Raw genomic sequence first — 13,369 nt, 5'->3', positions numbered from 1 at the left:
AGCAAACTGATAAAAATGAATTATTATAGCCTTGAAGTTATAATTGCATGAATCAGTGTCTGAGACAAGATGTTTCTAATTTTAGCAAGAATGCACAAATGAATCAGAGTGATCCTATATATTTGTTTGATGTGCTCACTGAAGGACATTTCCTGGTCACAAATGACTCCAATATTTCTCACATTATTACTGAAGGACAAGGTAATGCCACCTAAAGTAAATATCTGGTTGGATACCATGTTTCTAAATGTCCTAAATGTTTCAGGCCAAGTATACTAACTTAAAAAATGCCTGTAGTTTAACTAGGTGATTTGTACCATGAGACTTCATGGATAAATAAAACTGGGTTTCCCCTGCATAGCAATGAAAATGTGTGCAGTCCTTTCTAATAAAATTCCCTAAAGGAAACATGTACAATGTAAAAAGTATTGGTCCCAGCACAGTCCTCTGTGGAACTCCATGACTAACTTTTGTGTCTGAGGAAAACTCCCCATTTACATACACAAATTAGACTCTGTCAGATTGATATGATTCAAAGCACTGGGCTGAGATCGAACAGGAACAATACAGAGGTGAGGCCACTGTCAGACGCCAGTCACTCATGCTGTTTCTGTGACATGATGTACTCTAACTCCTGACTGAAACGCTTTCCAATAAAACAACATTCCTTTGTAAATGATCAGTTAACTGTTTGACAAAGATTTTTTTTAAATGATAGGAAGGTTGGAAACTGTTTTTTTATGGCTGGATTGAGTAAGGGCCTTAAAAGCGTGTGGTTCACAGCCTGTTAATAAAGATGGATTAATCATATTTAAAATTAAATCATTCATAAATGGTGAAACTTTTTTTTAACAATCTTGTAAGGATGGAGTATTGATGTTTTAAAGGAAGACATTATTGAAGTTAACTCTGAAAAATTGATTGGAGAGAATGACTCTAAGTTCCTCTGCTTAATGACACATCTGTGGGATAGCTGTGAATATTTTTTTTCTCTATTGGTTAAAATATGTAAAGAAATTCATAAAGTCCTTGCTAATTTAGGTCAAAAAGGAATAATTGGCTCAAGAGAGCTCTGACTCCGTCAGCGTGGCTACAGTGCAGAAAAGAAACCTGGGGTTGTTTTCCTTGATCGTACCAAATAGTAAACGTTCTAGCTTTATGGAAGACTCTTATTGTGGTACAGTTTTGGATTTTTGATTTTTTTCTACCCAAATTAAGATCTTTAATGCAATTTTCTCTCCAAATGATGTTATCTACTTTAAGGCACAGATTTATCAGTTACGCAAGGTACCAACCTCTGTCACCAGTATCGATCTCTGATTTGTTGCCTTCTTTTTTGGAGCAGCCAAAGTATCTGGGGTTGTAACCTGAGTATGATTAAAGGCATGGCTGGGCTTATTTATATTTTCTCTAATAAAAAATTAAATGAGGTGTTAAGGCTGGGGGTGGCTGTAGCTCTGGAGGTAGAGGTTCGATCCCTGGCTCCTCCAGTTTGCTTGCCAAGTATCCTTGGGCAAGATACGAACCCCAAGTTGCTCTCCGATGCATCCATCAGAGTATGAATGTTCATTAGGAAGCACTAAAACAGATAACACCTGATTTTTGGCTTCTCTGATAAGGGTGGACAAAGTTCAGAGTGGCTTTCAAATGATTCATAACTCTGTCCAGGTCTTTGGTTGATTAATAAGTAAAATAAGTAAAAGACTGCTGCCACTCCTCTCCTTGGCCTCTGACAGTATGACTTGTGGGTGCTAATTTATTTAAACTAACATATTCACATTGTTGTAACAAGGTTTCCTATGGAAAAGAAAATCATCATTCTGATCAATTATTTATTGATTTATAAATAGTGATTTATAAGAAAGAGAGCTAATATTTAATATTGCACATTCATTTACTTTTAAGTGTACTTAATGGTATTTGATCAATCCTCTGTGAATTTTAAGTCTGCTTCCTAAATTAAACCGTAATACCATTTATATGCTGGTTTTAGAGAATGATCAGAACTATATGTGTCATTTTGATAAAGCCATTTGACTGTAGCTCAGTGTCACATATCTCATTCTTTTTCAGTTTCTCTGTTATATAAGCTGAAACCTCTAAAGGAAACATTTTCAGTGATACCTTGGAAAATACATGCCCCTGCCCTCTCATGAAACTAATTGTGCAGTGCAGTCCTAAGTTCTAACCCACTCTGGGCTGTCTTAAACCACAACAGCTGCGGGATATAGTTGGATTCCTGCCTCTGCACCTGAAACACATTTACTGTATCCACATACACACATATGTCTGGCACTCGGGGTGCCAGAAGTCCAGCTGTATAATAAGGGGCAATAATGAGATCTAGGGCAGGAGACAATTAGGTGGAGTCTCTCAGTTGCTCAGGTTAAACACAGGTGCACTCAAGAGAAAGCTTCTAATAAACATGTTGATGCAGTCAGCACAGAAATGTTGTTTTTAACATGGGGCCTGATGATTATCTGGCCAATGGGGAGCCAGTGAGGTCACAGCGGAGATGTTATTGCTGCACACTTCAAGGATTAATTGGAAAGAAGCAGCAAGAAGAGGAAGCAGATGTTTGTTACATGTGTGTAGTAGTGGTTGAGGCGGGATGCCTCACTGAATATAATTATAAAAGTGCCTATTGGCAAATAATTAGAGTAATTAATTCACTGTTTTGTTGTTTAGGCAAAATTTGGGGTTTATGTGGAAAGAAGGTGCTACACACAGAACGCTTTTAAAAATATGTATCTGAAGATCACGTCATAACCGCCAAACAGCCGAAAATGTTGTTGTATCATCACGACCTCTAATTGTCCACAGCAGCTGACCTTTAAGCTCGAGAGTCATCGCATAAAAGGAACTGACAGCTCACATCCCTTCAGTGCTGCATACAGTGCAGATATATAAATACCAGCTCAAGGCTTTTCAGCTGCTACGAGAACCCTAACATGCGGCGATTCAATGAACTCAACACCATAAATTATAATCCAATCTTTAATTCAACTCATTACAAGTTTATTGTTGTAGTTCACCCATTCTACTTTTGAAAACTGGGCCTGACCACTCAAGACGTTGCTCATTAGGAGATGGAGGATTCTTTCATTCTCTTCTGCATTTAACAGGGAGACAAACATAAGATCTCTCAAAGATCTGATCTCTCTTTCAGTAAGAGTACTACCAATCCCTGCAAGTGTTCTAAGTGAAGTGAATGCTTTTAAAACACTGTGATATTAGGGAATTCTAGTTGGCCTGCCTATAAGGAACAAATGCGCTTGACTAGTATTTTTTGGTTTCTGTACCTGAAAACTTTACTTCATCATTCTCTGCATTAGGAAACTGTCAGACAGTAAACCAAGCAACACTTTAAAAACCCTCCGAAAAACAGGCAACTCTTTGCCTGTGGTTTGTGGTGAATAAATCAGCTTCATCTGAAGAGAGCTGTGGGCCAAACTGCATTACTCAGAGAGGCGGTTATTGTTTACTTTAACCGACGGCAAACTCCTGCAAAGGTATCTGCTCCTCCCTTTCAAGGCCGGCTCCTTGTTGTGGCTCCGGGGTGCTCTGTGTTTACACCCCGACCTAAAAGAGGATCTGAGCCACACAACAATGCAGAGTGGATTCGAATAAAAATAGAAGCACTTGCGCTGGTATCATATTATGCTGTCTGTACTGTTTTTGCTGTAGGCCGCTCTTTTTTTTTATTTAAAAAAAATGCAGGGATGTTTTGCAATGCACCAAGGGTACCATGTTGCCACACAAGATCTGTGATGTGAAAAAATAAATCAGCGTGTATTTTTAGAAAAGGGCTGAAATAAAGGATTTTAAAATATGTTGGGGAGGACATCTCTGCAGCTAAGAGAGACCGGACATGTTTAAATGCAAAGATCAAAGAAGATATGGCTGTTATACCCACTTTAGACATAAGTTGACAGGATCCTCTTGGGCCCCTTAGCCTTTTACTTCATGAGGTCTGTCCACCTGATATAAAAGTGTCTCAGAAAGCCTCTGGATGTGAAGTGCCAGCAGCAACAGTTCCACCCGAGAACCCTCTCCTTAAGAGGCCTGCCTTGCCATTCTGTGCCAAATGCCCATTTAGGCGTACATGAATATGCATTTTCTATGTGAGCGAGTGGACTCCCTCTCTGTTCTCTCAATTTATATGCACACATTAACGACACTTGTGCCCGCACTGTCACTGCCTTTCATGTCCAACCCCATCAGGACGGCTGAGGTCCCTGATGTGGAGGGGGTGGGTTTTTCTATTTTATCTAGGATAGACTGAGCAGAGCTGGCGCAAGTTGTATTCTCTTTGCAGTGACTCTCTGCAAGCAGGCAAAACACAGGCGACAGAGCAATATAAAGATAAAGCGATGCCCGAGCTCATGTGAGGAAAAAAACATGCAAGTGTGCACTGAAGGCAGGCTGACATGTGCAGCTTTGCATCTGCCCTCTCTCCCTCTCTGTGCATGGGCCGGCAAGTGACCATTAAGGATAGACCAATTCATTCACTAAGCTGAGGAGACATTAAGTGAATGAATGCAGACTGCAGCTGCAACAAGCACTGTACTGCAAGAAAAATGCCCCCCCCCCCAAGTGTGTGATAGATGTGAAAGTGACAGAAAGAGGCCAAGTTTACATGACATTCAAGCAGCTGCAAACCCAAATAAAGCTGAGAATATGCACAATCTATTATTTAAAGATGAGGATGCAGAGAGACTGTTGCTGTCTTGTCACACAACTCAGCCATAACAACTTCATGTACTGTGTTAGGTTCTGTGCTGCTTACATCTACAGCTCAGAAAATAAACATTTTAGCTATAATATTCTCTTTGCTCACATTTTCTGAAGGTCGTTATGACTCTCTCATCGATTAATATAAATATGTTGTTATATGATTGGTTTCTAATTAAAACATTTCAAAAAGAGTGGAAAAATAGGCATGGATTAAGATTTAATCGAGGGATAGGTGGGGGTGGCATCTTAGGGGATAGCATCAGGCAGTTTATTTCCTACATTCTGGACTACATTTGTGCACCAGTTTATATACAGGGAGTGCAAAATTATTAGGCAAGTTGTATTTTTGAGGAATAATTTTATTATTGAACAACAACCATGTTCTCAATGAACCCAAAAAACTCATTAATATCAAAGCTGAATGTTTTTGGAAGTAGTTTTTAGTTTGTTTTTAGTTTTAGCTATTTTAGGGGGATATCTGTGTGTGCAGGTGACTATTACTGTGCATAATTATTAGGCAACTTAACAAAAAACAAATATATACCCATTTCAATTATTTATTTTTACCAGTGAAACCAATATAACATCTCCACATTCACAAATATACATTTCTGACATTCAAAAACAAAACAAAAACAAATCAGCGACCAATATAGCCACCTTTCTTTGCAAGGACACTCAAAAGCCTGCCATCCATGGATTCTGTCAGTGTTTTGATCTGTTCACCATCAACATTGCGTGCAGCAGCAACCACAGCCTCCCAGACACTGTTCAGAGAGGTGTACTGTTTTCCCTCCTTGTAAATCTCACATCAGATGATGGACCACAGGTTCTCAATGGGGTTCAGATCAGGTGAACAAGGAGGCCATGTCATTAGTTTTTCTTCTTTTATACCCTTTCTTGCCAGCCACGCTGTGGAGTACTTGGACGCGTGTGATGGAGCATTGTCCTGCATGAAAATCATGTTTTTCTTGAAGGATGCAGACTTCTTCCTGTACCACTGCTTGAAGAAGGTGTCTTCCAGAAACTGGCAGTAGGACTGGGAGTTGAGCTTGACTCCATCCTCAACCCGAAAAGGCCCCACAAGCTCATCTTTGATGATACCAGCCCAAACCAGTACTCCACCTCCACCTTGCTGGCGTCTGAGTCGGACTGGAGCTCTCTGCCCTTTACCAATCCAGCCACGGGCCCATCCATCTGGCCCATCAAGACTCACTCTCATTTCATCAGTCCATAAAACCTTAGAAAAACCAGTCTCGAGATATTTCTTGGCCCAGTCTTGACGTTTCAGCTTGTGTGTCTTGTTCAGTGGTGGTCGTCTTTCAGCCTTTCTTACCTTGGCCATGTCTCTGAGTATTGCACACCTTGTGCTTTTGGGCACTCCAGTGATGTTGCAGCTCTGAAATATGGCCAAACTGGTGGCAAGTGGCATCTTGGCAGCTGCACGCTTGACTTTTCTCAGTTCATGGGCAGTTATTTTGCGCCTTGGTTTTTCCACACGCTTCTTGTGACCCTGTTGACTATTTTGAATGAAACGCTTGATTGTTCGATGATCACGCTTCAGAAGCTTTGCAATTTTGAGACTGCTGCATCCCTCTGCAAGATATCTCACTATTTTTGACTTTTCTGAGCCCGTCAAGTCCTTCTTTTGACCCATTTTGCCAAAGGAAAGGTAGTTGCCTAATAATTATGCACACCTGATATAGGGTGCTGATGTCAATAGACCACACCCCTTCTCATTACAGAGATGCACATCATCTAATATGCTTAATTGGTAGTAGGCTTTCGAGCCTATACAGCTTGGAGTAAGACAACATGCATGAAGAGGATGATGTGGACAAAATACTCATTTGCCTAATAATTCTGCACTCCCTGTATTTTCTGCACTAGTTTCCACTTTAATATATACTGCAATATAATGTACTGAGACTCTTTGGCACTGTAGTGCTTTCAATTAAATTTTCATGACGTTTTTTACATTCAACACTATAACTTCCACATCTACACTTACATGTTCTCCTACTGTACAATGAGCTGACAATATTGGCTGCCATCAGGCTGCTTTTGTGCCTTTTCTCAGGTGAAGTAACCTGCGTAATCGTCCATGTATGTATGAGAATTCATTTATTTGCCCTGGATTTGGGGGCTCAGATGTGTTTTAGTATGATACACATATTTATGGAACTGACTGAAAGTGAGAACAGCCAACATTATCTCAAGGTCAGTTAGCAAACTAGCAACCATATTTCCAAAGGTAAAAAACAGTGGCTCACAATATCCTTTCACTTCTGATTTCTCCAACCTGCTCATTTTCTCACAGCATCCGAGCTGTGAAGCTGCTGGCAGAGATCAAAACACTTTGTCTCAAAACTTTGTCCACTAATCTGAGGTTCGATCTCCAGCTCTCTCAGTCCACAAGTCAAAGTAGCCTCGGAAAAGGTACTACACAGCAAATTGTCCGATGCCTGCATTGGAGTATTTGAATGACAGATAGCCCTCAAAGTCCGAAAATGCTTTGAGTGCTCATTCAGAGTATCAAAGTGATATATATACCCTGTCCAACTATAGTTTGGATATAATAAGAATTTCTATACAGCAAGATGATTTCTAAACAGAGATAACTGCTTGTTTGTCATTTATCACAGTGTGAAAGCATCCAAGCAAACACTTTGACTCTGAGTAACTGTTAGCTGATTGTCTTTTATTGAGGCCTTGGATGACAACATGACAGTTCAGCCTTCCCACGTGTTGCTCGAATGTCATTCTTAGACTTTTTTTTAGCTAAGGGAAGTTTGCGTATGAGAATTATTTTATATTGTTCTGTTATTTTAAAAATGAAACTAAATTTTCTTGCTGAACTCATGAAAAGTTAAGCTGTCATATACTGACGTATGTAAAGACAGTTTCTTCTGGCTTTTAATTTTAGTTTAGTTTATATAACTTGCAGGAAATCCCCCAGCCGGACTTAAAAATTAAAAAACACAATTTGTAGTTACTTACCAGTGTCAACCACCTGAGCTTTAAATTAGGGGTATATGTATAGCAAGGGGAAGTTTCTTCTCTGACAGTAAATACATAGATAAATTAATAGATCATGCCACAGAAAACGTTACACAGCAGTAAAGTCTGCCGTGCGTTCAGAGCTACATCACCTTTAATTTTCTACTCCGTATCTCTGCATTTGCTCATCCTGCACAGAGGCTTAACATCTTTCTGTTTTTCTTTCCATCTCAGCAACTCCATTGTAATATCTCATTATTTTCCATCTGTGTCCCTCTCCCCAAGTGGCTTTGTATCTCTCCATCTGATAACACCTGCTTTGTCTGTGAACCTGCCAGTGCTGCCTGGATTCTGTGTCCGTTTTTCAGGCCATATTAATGACTCACACTCCTGTCTGTTCTTGCAATTGCAAGGTTAAATGACTCCGTGTGTGTGCTGACTGAGTGAGAGGTCATCACTTCCAGCCTATCAGAATCTGCTGGGCAGGTCTACCTTTGCTAATCTGTCCTTTAGTCTCGCTGTTGCTCTCTCTTCTCTTTTGCTCAAATCAGATGATTACAGGATGTTACCACGGAAGATTAAAATGCTGAAAGGGTCAGTACAGTGGCTGCGATTTGAATGGTATTGCAGAATTTTACACACAAATAATGATGATATGCTGCAAATGCATTGCACAAAAATGCTCTCAAAGACACAGGCACAGGGTTCAGCTGCTGAAATGTCCCTTCAGCCATAAACATAAGCTTTAGAGCTTCGAGTATAGAGAGGAGAGCAAGAAGAGCTCTTACCATGGTTGGATTTGGAGGTGTGAACAGGGGTGTAGTGGTTCTTGGATGAGGTTCTGACTGGTGTGTTGTCTTTGGGTGAGCCATTCATGGCTGCAAAATTCTCACAGTCGTATTGTGATATAGGGATGGGCCCCTGCTGCCTCAGGATGTCTGCAAGGGCCCTAAAAACAGACAAGCACACAGCAAACAAGTGTGAACATTACACCAAAAAGGAGGCTTTTCCTCTTTGTACAGGTTGTCTCTGTGCATGCATCTGAACACAGTTAAAAACCAGACGTGGATTGTTGAAACAGTGTTGCGCTATTATGGGTAATTCAGGGCTGCTCCGTTTCTTGTTCTTCTGTCTCTCTCTCTCTTTTCTTTTTTTTCTTTTTTTAACACGTCTGGGAACATGACGAATGTTCATTTGCAAGAGAAACAGCGTTGGATGTGTGAGTATCTCAGCTAATTGGGTTGAATTTGAATGTTTTTCAGACCGCACCAGGTGCATGTGGAAGGATGAAGCCCTCAAGGGGGGTGAAAGAGGGAGAGAAGCAATCATGATGAAAGAAAGTAAAAAAAATGTTTGTTTGCTTTTTTTCTGACATCATACTTAGAAAAAATGGGGGGAAATCTAATTACTTTGAAGGCGCCGCAGCATCTCAAAGCTTTTGTACGACAAATATATTGGTGGTTTAACCTTTGCCTTTAAATTAATATCTTAGCTTCACTTTACCTCCCCCCTCTCCCCACCTCAGCGATTCATCCCTTTCCCACCCTGCCCTCCTTTGTGACCCTTATGGAATGTGGTGGTGCCAGTGGTGCATGCGTGTCACACAGCCTTGATACAGCCAAAACATTAATGCAAACATCATCTATTATTCACAGACTTAAGATTGCTCAAGACTGTGAATAATGCATTCAGTAATAATAAAAAAAACAATTCAATGTTGAAGATCTTATGTGTCAGCATTTGTTCGTGTTGGTCTGCCCGTGTTTGATGGGGCCAGTATGAGGAGATGGGATGCAGTTGTGCCATCTCTGCTAAGCATCCTCATCCACCTCCTCACCTGAACACATCAGACAGCCATGTGCTGATGTGTAGAGGCTGAAGAGAGGGCTGTCAAGTATGATTCTTGACAGCTGGCTGGTTGCCTCCTGAGCCCAGTATGCAGACTAGTGTTAGACTCCAGCACTAGTTACAATTACTTTTTCTTTTTTCAATTCTGCAATATGAACTAAAAAACATAAAATATAAACGTTGGCCATTAGTCCTTCTCACTCCCACTCATAGCAGATGCACGCACTTGTTTCAGGAGCACCAGCCTACCACAATCAGTATCAGTATGATAACACTCTTTCAACTTCTCTCTATAATTATTTTAGGCTTTGGTTTTTCTGGGATTTAACATCTGCTGCAGATCGAACACAATTTGATCTGAGAAGTGCTGCCTGTTAGATAACAGTCTGTTCATTCATTCCAGCGCTTTACCAGCCTCATTTTCACTTCGTTAGCGCTGATGGAGAGGAAGAAAACAAGTTGCTTGCTTGAAAAATATCGCATTTGACAGCACTTTGGGCCTGTTTCTTTGACCTTTAGCCCCTGCCTGTAAATGGACTCTACATCTCTGTGCATATTATGGTCTGTCCAGTTATACATATGCATGAAGTGCAAAAGGCAGACTTTTAATATGCAGCTTTGTTTCTTGATTAAAGGGAGCATGTTAAGCAGAATTATTACAGTCTTCCTCCCACTCACCTGTGTATATTCATTTCTTGAGGCGGCTCTGTGGCTTTGTCATATGCAACTTTGGCCGACACTCCCAACACTATGATGAAGGCTATGATCCCACAGGTGATGTAGACCGCCGTGTTGGTCTGATCCATGGAGAGATAGGGATCATTGGTCGGGATGGGGGACGGAGTGGCCGTCTCCAACCAGCCCGGCGTTACGTAGTTCGTGCACGCAGTCTGATCAAGTCGGTCTTTCTTATACTCGCAGCAAAAGCGCAGGAAGCACGTCCCGCAGCAGTACCGGTGATCTGTGTTGTTGCACTCGAACGCACTGTCAAACTGCCCGCTTACATCGAAGTAGCCCTTGCAGGACTCGTGTTTCCTGACGGGCGACGGTTTTGGAGTCTTCTGCGGGACGACCGTGGGGATAGCGGTGGCTTTCGGAGCCTTCCTGGTCGCCTGCTTGGGTTTTTTACCGCCCGTTGCGGCGCTCAAGACGCACAGGGGGTCCAGGTAGATCAGCAGCAATAAAAGGTACCTTATCCCCATGATAATGTGAAGAAGTCTTCCAGTGTTATGTGCTTGCACAGACACTTCAACTCTGGTTAAACGCTCAAAGGTTCAGTCTCGTGCAAGTCTTCCCCTATTCGGTCAGTGTCCTGTGCAGCCGTCATGCTGAATGCAACTCTGTGCGGACTGTTGTCAAGGGCATTCTCTGCAGTTATTATGCAATGGACACACTAAAGCCCATTGCGAGCCTTCGCCGAGTGTAGACAGGAGAGCACAACCATATCTTGACCGGGCTCAGGAACTGACAGCCGCCCGGGCTCTGCGCGTTCTCCCCGCCTCTGCTGAGCTGTTGCGGCGCGTCGCTATCCGAGGTGCTGATATCTGGAGCCCACAGTCAGCTCCGTTAAGAGTCAAAGTTAGGCTGGGGGAACAAATAAAACAAATGAGCTCATTAGGTATTATCCTCACGTCAGAAGCGCGTCATTAATTCATTTTTCTACCCGTATAAATATCCCGACACATTTGAGCCATGAATTTGAGTTCGTTCGTGCAGTTTGCGCGACACCTCGAACTTGATAACATTCCACCCACACATCACAGGATCGTCCAAATGAATCTGGTGTGTTATCTTTATGTTAAGCATCACACCCGAGCATTGCAGTACTAAACTAAACGTGGCGCCAAGAGCATTCCAGTCATTAATTTCAAAGAGGATTCAAAGTAAGTTGACGACTTTTATTTTTCTCGATATATTCACGGTATTTTAATTCGGAGTGGGAGTATGAAAAGCCAGCCTACCTCTGTTAGGATACCCACTGGGGAGTTGCTCTGTGTCTGGGTCTCTGAAAGTCTCTCTCCCTATCTCTCTACTTCTCCTCTCCTCTCCTCCTTCTTGGTTTTCTCCCTCCCTCTTGTCTTACATCACTTCGGTGCTGGCGTCAGAACTCAGCCATGTATCGGTAAATTGCACCCCCGTCTTCTTCTTTTTTCTCCTTCTCCTCCTCCAAGCAAGCCTGGTTATTGGCATTAACACTTCTAAATTAAATGGCTGCACAGACCTCTTGTTCGCTGGCGGTATCCGGCAGCATCCTTCACTCTCCGCATGGGTTGCATGCTTATTCGTGCTTGCAGTCTTCTGCGCAATTTCCTGACCTTTCTGTGCGACTGGCTGTTATCATTTTGTGGCTTAATGTCTGTAAACACGCATTGTTTTCAGGAGGAATCAACACTAAGCTGTGCTCCCGATCACAGTTAACACACTCATTATTCCAGATTAAGTCATTCACGTTGGCACTGTAGCCAAGCCTGGTACCTGGGGGATTGTGGAAAACTGATAGGGCTAAATTACCAGTCAAGTGTGTGTTCAGCACTGTTGCACTGAAATGCACACTTCCACAAACAGATCTCCCTTTTTCTTTTTTAAACGGCGGTCAGGAATGCAAACCGCCCATGCTTTTATTTCCAAATAAACCCCTTCACTAATTAACACACATTCAGCTATAGAAATCGGCAGGTACAGAGCCGGGTTATAATGAAGAGCTGCATACATCGCTCCTAGCGCTTGAAAGCAGAGTTATACTACACATCATATTCGCACCCAACACTTTCTCGCCTTCTGATGACAAACTGCCAGGGGTGTCTTGACAGCAACAGCTTCAGAAAGGTGTGGAAGCTGCGGGGTGAGAGTGGGACCTTAAATCGCAGTTATCCTCCATAGCTGGAAGCGCACAGCAACGTGAGGAGAATTCAGCGTGTTGTTAATGACGAGTATTTCTGGTAGGCAGCGGGCTGTAATGATGTGAGACAAAGGAGCACTAGTAAAGATCAGACAAGAGAGAATGTTGTGAGAACTTGAAGAGAGAGAAAGAAGAAGAATCGACTAGAAGTGTTTTATTATTTGCAAACCTCATTTGATTACACGTTTATTAAAGTTATAGCTAAGTGCGATTATGTTTGTGGCTTTTATTGCATTTTCAGAAATCCACTCTCCCACACAACATAATTCACAGTGGAAAGACTGAGCAAAGACTTTGGTGGAAAGACTTTGTATGAAGCTACTAACCTTATAGACCTAAATAAGTACACTTCCCCCCCCCCCCCCCCCTTACTTTAACTCCCCGAGTTCTGAAATCCCAATCAGTGAAGACCCACTCTAAGTGTTTCAGAGACAAGCAAAAAGAGAATGTTTTAGTATTTTGTCTTCCAGTTGCCAGTGCATGGAATAACAATTTAAGAAAAAGAGTTGTGTTGAGTTGATGAAATCGAAGCGTTTTGGTGAACTACTTTGGAGATTAAAGAAGCCCACTTAAGAATCTTATTTCACAGTAATTATTTTTGTTTGTACATCTAATACACTCTGTAGGTGGAATTCAGCAAATATGATGAGGAAGTCTCAGAGTTATTAGAAGAGTGAGACATAGCACTCAAAGAATTCAGAGTAGAAATCTATGGGAAATTTCTAGCAAAGGTAGTAATGACCGTATAAATTCCATGGGGCAAAAGGCCATTTAAAACCTAATTTTAGAGCAGTTCACAAACCTTTTAAGCTGCTTTTATCGGATTTGATAGAACTTGATTCTATACATGCAGCTTCCTGGTAAGTACTGAAATTAAAGATAATT

General features: G+C 41.7%; 1 protein-coding gene across 6 annotated transcripts in view; it reads right to left on the bottom strand.

Moving 5' to 3' along the window:
• The window catches only part of LOC101480168 (shisa family member 6), a 76,405-nt gene extending 64,609 nt beyond the window's left edge, over nucleotides 1-11,796 (bottom strand). For 3 of the 6 annotated variants that reach the window (XM_004569687.3, XM_004569688.3, XM_004569689.3), the window contains exons 1-3: nucleotides 11,547-11,796; nucleotides 10,264-11,169; nucleotides 8,526-8,686 (exon numbers count right to left, since the gene is read on the bottom strand). In XM_004569687.3, the coding sequence (XP_004569744.1) occupies nucleotides 8,526-8,686; nucleotides 10,264-10,787 (685 nt within the window). In that variant the 5' untranslated portion in view covers nucleotides 10,788-11,169; nucleotides 11,547-11,796. The remainder of the gene's footprint in view (nucleotides 1-8,525; nucleotides 8,687-10,263; nucleotides 11,170-11,546) is intronic. The other 3 variants (XM_004569684.3, XM_004569686.3, XM_004569690.3) reach the window with 1 other exon arrangement.
• Nucleotides 11,797-13,369: the final 1,573 nt, after the last annotated feature.

This window comes from Maylandia zebra, linkage group LG8 (genome assembly GCF_041146795.1).
Source record: "Maylandia zebra isolate NMK-2024a linkage group LG8, Mzebra_GT3a, whole genome shotgun sequence".
In the NCBI taxonomy this organism is placed as follows: Eukaryota; Metazoa; Chordata; class Actinopteri; order Cichliformes; family Cichlidae; genus Maylandia; species Maylandia zebra.
This window is presented reverse-complemented; position numbering and strand designations above follow the sequence as displayed.